This window comes from Mandrillus leucophaeus, unplaced genomic scaffold (genome assembly GCF_000951045.1).
Source record: "Mandrillus leucophaeus isolate KB7577 unplaced genomic scaffold, Mleu.le_1.0 Scaffold219, whole genome shotgun sequence".
Lineage (NCBI taxonomy): Eukaryota > Metazoa > Chordata > Mammalia > Primates > Cercopithecidae > Mandrillus > Mandrillus leucophaeus.
In genome coordinates this window covers 760,967-768,940 of record NW_012102243.1, presented here as the reverse complement: position 1 = coordinate 768,940, position 7,974 = coordinate 760,967, and the positions used below count along the sequence as shown (strand labels likewise).

General features: G+C 59.1%; 1 protein-coding gene across 1 annotated transcript in view; it reads left to right on the top strand.

The window, feature by feature from the left end:
* The window catches only part of INPP5A (inositol polyphosphate-5-phosphatase, 40kDa), a 147,862-nt gene that overhangs the window by 75,950 nt on the left and 63,938 nt on the right, over positions 1-7,974 (top strand). The window contains exon 7 of the mRNA XM_011980830.1: positions 1,816-1,900. Within this exon, the coding sequence (XP_011836220.1) occupies positions 1,816-1,900 (85 nt within the window). The remainder of the gene's footprint in view (positions 1-1,815; positions 1,901-7,974) is intronic.

Genomic DNA, 7,974 nt, shown 5'->3' with positions numbered 1-7,974 from the left:
CAGACGGGGGTTACTCTCCGCAGACGGGGGTTACTCTCCACAGACGGGGGTTACTCTCCAGAATTCATGGGGAGACCCCTGGAATTCAAAGAGAAAAGGCCAGGAACCAAAGAGAACAGCAGGCTGTGAACAGGTGAAATCGGGAGAAAATGCAAATTTCGATATGTAGATTTAAAAATATTGAGGGTGTGCAGGTTAAGATAGAAATGAACTCCCACACTGCGTAGCCAAAAGTGAAAGTGGTGTTGATTCCACCCGCACTCAGTCACGAAAGTGTGACCTGCACAGATGCTCTGTCCTCCCTCGCTCTGGCCTAAAGGCCCTGGAGGGTGCGGGGCGGGTCCGCGGCCAGCAGTGGCCCCAGCTGGCCCCTCACGGCCACTTGGCTCTTCAACCCGAGGGTGGAGGTGTCAGCAGCAGCGGCCGGGCAGTGCAGAACAGGACCATGTAAGAACTGGGAAGCGGGAGAGCGTCTGCTCACTTGTGGTTTCTTCTACTTCTCAAGCGAATGGATCAAGCTGGAAAAGGCTGACTTAGTGATTGGTCGGGCCCCCTGCCTCCCGGCCTCGTCCCAGTGGGCCCTCCCGTGCCCCTCGTGACACCGTCCCCAGCTCCAGGAGGGCACAGTGCTCCCAGCGGTGACCTACCTGGGCTGGCACCCCCTCCTGTGGACGGCAGTGCACGCCTGCAGTTAACCTGATTGGAAGCTCCCACTTTCGCCTGGCTGATAACCTGAGTTTATTTGGGAGAAAAATGACGACCCACCTCCAAATGCAGACGCTTGAACGGGCAGCCTCGGTGCTGCCTGCCCCCTGCCCGGGAGGCCCCACCTGGCTCTGGGCTGTGAAATTAAGAAACGTGGCAACCAGAGTATTTCCTTTTTTTGTCTACAGATCACATGTTTCTGTTCCTCTGATGGTCCTGGTGGCCAAGGCCACATTGCGGAGGTTCTCGTGTTGCTTTCACACCAGGAGGGTCGAGTGCCTGGCTCTCCTCGAAAGCAAGCGGTTCACGGCATTACTGACTGGAGCTGCGGAGGGGAGATTTGGGGTTTGAGTGAGTTGGCAGTTTCTGAGATCTTTTTACAGGCTTGTGTCTGTAAGTTAAGAAGCCACAGTAGAGAAGCCTTTAGGAAATGGACTGTGATTGATTTAAAATATGAGGAAGAATTTTTCTTGAGTAAAGCTGTACCTGGCTAAAAATATACACACATATGCAGCCACTGTTACCCTCTCACTTTGAAATGTCCGCGTGGGGATCATGTGTAAACCTTCAGAGCAGGTCTGAGGAGACATCCCTGTCTGGGAGCAGACGGGGGGGCTTCGGTTCCTGCCCGCTCACCTGCCCGGGTCTCCCCGTCCATCTCCCTCTCACTGTCTGTCCCTCCTCCCGTCTGTCTCCCTCCCGCCTCTGCTGAGCTCTGCGGTGGATTATTCGGTCTCTGGTGGATTATTCAGGCATCCTGTCCGGCCCTCTCCCCTTCTCGGGGCAGCTGTGGTTTTCCATGTATGAGGCTCTCACGCTGCCCTGGCCCAGTGGGTGAGGACGTGGCTGAGACTCTGCCTTTCCTCTTTCTCGATGTTGCTGGGAACACATGCGTGTCTGTGTTGACGAGGGCTGAGCGCTGCTCAGTGGACCTGTATTGGGGGTGTTCTCGGAGCTGAATTTTGGGGGTGCAAAGAAGCAACCACCGAGTTTCCCCTTGAGCAGGCGACAGAACGTGTGCAGACGGGGAGCGTGGAGGAGCGCGGGGGCTGGGCGTGAGTGCTGGCCAGCTTCAGCCACCTTGGTAACAAGTCCTCTTTATCTTTCTAGAATCATCGATCAGCGATTCGAGAAGGTTTCCTACTTTGTGTTTGGCGATTTCAACTTCCGGCTGGATTCCAAGTCCGTCGTGGAGGTAGGTGCTGGCTTCCCTCCCGCCCCGGTCTCATGCCTCGCTTCGTGTTGAGGAAAACAGTGGAAGGAGCGTGGCCCCCCCACCTGGCTCTGGGCTGTGAAATTAAGAAACGTGGCAACCAGAGTATTTCCTTTTTTTGTCTACAGATCACATGTTTCTGTTCCTCTGATGGTCCTGGTGGCCAAGGCCACATTGCGGAGGTTCTCGTGTTGCTTTCACACCAGGAGGGTCGAGTGCCTGGCTCTCCTCGAAAGCAAGCGGTTCACGGCATTACTGACTGGAGCTGCGGAGGGGAGATTTGGGGTTTGAGTGAGTTGGCAGTTTCTGAGATCTTTTTACAGGCTTGTGTCTGTAAGTTAAGAAGCCACAGTAGAGAAGCCTTTAGGAAATGGACTGTGATTGATTTAAAATATGAGGAAGAATTTTTCTTGAGTAAAGCTGTACCTGGCTAAAAATATACACACATATGCAGCCACTGTTACCCTCTCACTTTGAAATGTCCGCGTGGGGATCATGTGTAAACCTTCAGAGCAGGTCTGAGGAGACATCCCTGTCTGGGAGCAGACGGGGGGGCTTCGGTTCCTGCCCGCTCACCTGCCCGGGTCTCCCCGTCCATCTCCCTCTCACTGTCTGTCCCTCCTCCCGTCTGTCTCCCTCCCGCCTCTGCTGAGCTCTGCGGTGGATTATTCGGTCTCTGGTGGATTATTCAGGCATCCTGTCCGGCCCTCTCCCCTTCTCGGGGCAGCTGTGGTTTTCCATGTATGAGGCTCTCACGCTGCCCTGGCCCAGTGGGTGAGGACGTGGCTGAGACTCTGCCTTTCCTCTTTCTCGATGTTGCTGGGAACACATGCGTGTCTGTGTTGACGAGGGCTGAGCGCTGCTCAGTGGACCTGTATTGGGGGTGTTCTCGGAGCTGAATTTTGGGGGTGCAAAGAAGCAACCACCGAGTTTCCCCTTGAGCAGGCGACAGAACGTGTGCAGACGGGGAGCGTGGAGGAGCGCGGGGGCTGGGCGTGAGTGCTGGCCAGCTTCAGCCACCTTGGTAACAAGTCCTCTTTATCTTTCTAGAATCATCGATCAGCGATTCGAGAAGGTTTCCTACTTTGTGTTTGGCGATTTCAACTTCCGGCTGGATTCCAAGTCCGTCGTGGAGGTAGGTGCTGGCTTCCCTCCCGCCCCGGTCTCATGCCTCGCTTCGTGTTGAGGAAAACAGTGGAAGGAGCGTGGCCCCTTACTGGCACTTTCAATGCCGTCCACCTCCCGGGATGCACTTTTTAAGCCAAAACCTTGCATTGAAGAAGTACGTTTTGCTGTCGGCAGAGGGCTCTGTGTTGGAATCCGAGGTGAACGGGGGTGAACGGGCCCTCAAGCTTGTGCCAGATGGTGGGTGGCAGCGCCGCGGGGCTGTGCCCTGTGGCTTCTGCTGTCGGCACACAAGGAGCTGCTGCAGTGCCACCACAGTGCCGCCCCCTCGATACCCGCAGAGCCGCAGCCTCTGCAGAGTGTCAGGCTCTTTCACACGGTCCAACTTGATTCCAGCGGCTTTTCCTCATAACACGCGTAGGAACTGTCAGAGCCCGTTTTAAACATTGTGCTTTTCTGTCTGCAAAGTCGTTGTTCTGTCAGTTAATGAGTCGTTGACCCGCCTGACCTCTGGGAACTCAGGGGTCCCGGCTGCTCCTGGGTATGCTCTCGGGCTGGCCAGGACCAGCAGCTTGGGCACCAAGGAGCCACCAGCGGAAAGTGGGCCCCAAGGCTCAGCACAAGGGCCGACGTTTTTCTGTGGTCTGGGTCCTCCCTCCCAGTTTTCATGACTTGGGATTCCGCTTCCCAGGCAGCTGTGAAGAGGGGGTTGTGGGAAATGGTGGAGCACCTGCTGCCCACCCGCCCGGACCCTGCTGCCCTCAGCCTCCCTGGTGGCCCCTCCAGGTGCTGGGCATGAGCCGACGGCCCACAGCAGGGCCACAGTGAGTCGGATGGGGCCGTGGTGAGTCGGACGGGGATACGGCGGGTCGGACGGGGATACGGCGGTCCCCAAGGCTGTTGTCTTCCCATTTTAGTCTCCAGTTCCAAACAACCACACATATTCATCTTCCGACGGTGGCAGGACATTGTTTCTGAAAGATGTACTGAGCTGGCTTTGGCCATTCCAGGTCTCCTACGGTTGGGAGAAATGAGTGCGCCTGAAATCCTCTGTTGAGTTGAGCTGGCAGCACCTCGCCGTGAGGCCCCACCGCACACCTGTGTGTCAATATCTGGCTGGTGGTGTTGCCTACACATTCAGTGACTCCTGGTCAAGGCCTTGCTTCATCAGGCTATGGAGGAGGAAGACAGGGCCTCTGCGTGTGGTGGGCTTGGAGCCCATGGAGTTGTTAAAGCACACACAGCCCAGCAGGGCTCCCGAAGTCCTTTACTTCCCGCTGCTGTGCTTCCTTTCTCCTCGTAGAGGCTTTCGAATGGATCAGTCTCTGACCTGCCATCCCGCAGGCCGGCCACGGGCTCGAGGGCGGGGGCTGTGCCCATCCTTGCTAGAATCTATGTCCCTGCGTTCGATGCTGTCTGGGACATGGGAGCAAGGCCCGAGGACCACAGAGGCTGGGCCCTGTCGGAGGCTTCTCCTCCACCCCCGCCAAGCCACAGGGGGCTAGAAGCGGCATTTCCCGCAGCTCTGGACCGTCTCTGAGCGAGCTCATTTCTAATCTGTTACTTGAGAACCGTGAGTCCACAGTGCACATAAGTACTTCCCGCTCTGACCGGGGGTGGCCGGGATGAAAGTCAAGCAGAACCCGTGAAAGACCAGCCGATCAATCCCAGGCGCCCAGCAACTGGGGAAAGGTCAGGGAGCTTGGAAAGGGCCTTTTCCTCCTGGCAGAGCAAATGTCACAGTAAAGGGCAGCTGGTCCTGGCCGGGTCAGAGCTGTGGTGAGGCACGCGTTGGAACAGCCATGGGAGCCTCCCTGGTGAAGGGAGCCAGCTGCTGGGCCCAGTGGCCAGGCCGTGTGACCGCAAGACATGGGGGGCAATGGGAAGCCTGGACACTGGGTCCTGTGGGGCTTGCGGGGCCGCTCTGGTCTCTGCAGGCGTGGGGGGCCTGGACTCCAGGGCCTGTGGGGCTTGCGGGGCCGCTCTGGTCTCTGTAGGCGTGGGGGGCCTGGACACTGGGTCCTGTGGGGCTTGCGGGACTGCTCTGGTCTCTGCAGGCGTAGGGGGCCTGGACTCCAGGGCCTGTGGGGCTTGCGGGGCCGCTCTGGTCTCTAGGCGTGGGAAGCCTGAACTTCGGGGCCTGTGGGACTTGCGTGGCCGCTTTGGTTTCTGCAGGCGTGGGGGACCTAGACACTGGGTCCTGTGGGGCATTGGGCAACTCCTGCGAAGGACTGCAGAGCTTTCCTTTTTCTACTGAGCAGAAAAGGCAGAAAGTACCTCACCGGGGTTTGCGTGTGGTGTGACCGTGAGAGGCGGCATGGTGGGAGGACAGTGCAGGGGCCTTGGGAGCCGGCCGGGGTCTGCCGCATCTTCTCCTGCGTCGCCTGGCCTGCTCCCCTGGCCTCCCTGAGCACCTTCACACACAGCCCTCAACCCTCGTGGGTTGCTGTCAGCAGTGTTTTCTGATTACCAAGATCGGCCCTGTTTCTTAAAGAGCTCCTCTCACATAGGCAGTAGCTCCCGCCCAGGTCTAGATGGCCCTGGTGCCCTGGATGCTGCCAGGGTGGGTGGGTGCAGAGCGGGAGCTGCCTCCCAGGCCTCAGTGGGCTCTCCGGACCTTCCAGTCTCAGGCCTGGGACCTGCCCACATTTTCCCCAGGAAGAAGCAAGACCATGCTCGCCCCCACCTGTGCACCGTCCTCCGTGTTCGTGTTAGGCCATCGCTAAAGGAGCCCTCCGCCCTGCTGGAGGGGTCCACGCAGAGGGCCAGCGCTGGGGAGGGCACTGGCCTGAAGCCAGAGTTCCAAGATTCCCATCACTGACAAACCGGGGAGATCTTCCACGGCAGCCTTCATGCTTGACTTTCGACATCAAACCACAAAGGACGGGGATTCTAATGACTGTGCTTAAGGGGCTGTTTACTTTGTGAACTGGTGATAAACAGTTTTGCGGAAACTGCCACTTTCTCCCGAGAGTCAGTGAAGAGCTTCAGGAACCTCCAGGCCGTGGCTTTGTGAGAGGCTGGTGGAGCACTCCAGGGCAAGTGAACACCTGCGTCTGAGAGCCGCCCACGCCACCGTAAGCCTCACCGGCTCCCGTCCCCAGGAACTGAGGAGTCTCCGTTCTTTATCACTTTCCCATCCACGGTAATTGGAACAGACAAGGAGTTGCTTGAAATGCTGTTTTTCCTCTCAGTCCCCCGCAGTAGCTGGTTTTAGATGGAGCCTAGCAGCGTGGGTCCATCTGCCCTGTCCTCAGCCCCTGCAGGGCCCTCCCCGCCGCCCCCTGGTCTTGCCTCAGCCCCTTTCTGTGGACCGGCCAGGCCCCTTTCTGGGCTCCATGGGGTGTGTCACTGCCACCCACTGCCTCCGCCCCCGTCACGCTGGTGTCCTGCCCCTCACTCTGGTGTCCTGCCCGTCATGCTGGTGTCCTGCCTGCCAGGGCTGCGTGGGCGAGTTGGGCGTCAGACCCAGTACAGCCGGGTGGGCTGGTGGACGTGCTGGCCGGGCCGTGTGGGCAGCGCGGAAGGGGGCTCCGCCTGCTGTAGGACAGTTCGCGTCCGTCCCTCACGCCCCATCTGCAGGCTCCGTGGCTGCTCTGCAGCCCCAGCCACTCAGCTCTGTGGAGAGGTGTCCTGGGAGTGGAAAGAGCAGCTCCTGCGTGCAGCTTGTTAAGACAGTGGATGTGGGGCTTGCCTGTCAGTCTAAGCGTCAGAGGTGACTGTAAGTCAGGAAGGGAAAGAAAATTGCGGTCTTCCTGGAAACTCTCTGCATGCCCCAAGCGGATTTCTCAAAGGAACAGTAAGCAGGAACCCGACAGAGCTCCTGCGGGCCTGGGTGACCCAGGTGGCGTCCTGAAGTCCCACCCGCGTTGGCGTGTGCTCCTGTGAGCCTGACCACAAGCTGCCCCCACTCTGCCCCCACAGCAGCCACTAGGACATGTGGCTAACAAGCACTGAGGGCAGCCCAGGAACCCAATTTTTCATTTCATTTCATTTTAATTAAGATCTGGTAGAGCCGCATGACTAGTGGCTATTCCACAGGACAGGACAGACCAGCTCATTTCCAGCCAGTGCAGGGGCCGTCATTGGGAAGGAACTTTCCCGTGGACTTGCCCTCCAGCCAGCCTGGGCTCAGCTGCTTCCCAGTGCATCCCCGTTCTTGGAACCACAGCCCTGAGGTGGGTCCTGGGTGGGGTCTCCATGCTGTCCGGCAGACATGGCGGTCATTCATATGGGACAGCGTAGCGTGGTCAGCCCTGCACAGTCCCAGAGAAGAGTCGGGCCTGGGTTCCCCCAGGTGAGAGGTCAGAGAACAGAGAAGGCGACCCTGGAGGTGACCACGCCCCTCCCACATATCAGGCGCCCTTGGGAGTGACTGCGTCCCTCCTGCGTATCAGACGCCCCCGGGAGTGACTGCGTCCCCCCTCCGTATCAGACACCCCTGGGAGTGACCGCATCCCTCCTGCGTATCAGACGTGCCTGGGAGTGACTGCGCCCCTCCCACATATCAGGCGCCCTTGGGAGTGATTGCGTCCCTCCTCCGTATCAGACACCCCTGGGAGTGACCGCGTCCTCCCTCCGTATCAGACGTGCCTGGGAGTGACTGCGTCCCCCCTCCATATCAGACGTGCCTGGGAGTGACCGCATCCCTCCTGCGTATCAGACGCCTCTGGGAGTGACCACGTCCCCCCTCTGTATCAGACGCCCCTGGGAGTGACCGCGTCCCTCCTGCATATCAGACGCCTCTGGGAGTGACCGCGTCCCCCCTGCGTATCAGACGCCTCTGGGAGTGACCGCGTCCCCCCTGCGTATCAGACGCCTCTGGGGGTGACCGCGTCCCCCCTCCGTATCAGACGCCTCTGGGGGTGACCGCGTCCCTCCTGCGTATCAGACGCCTCTGGGGGTGACCACGTCCCCCTTCCGTATCAGAC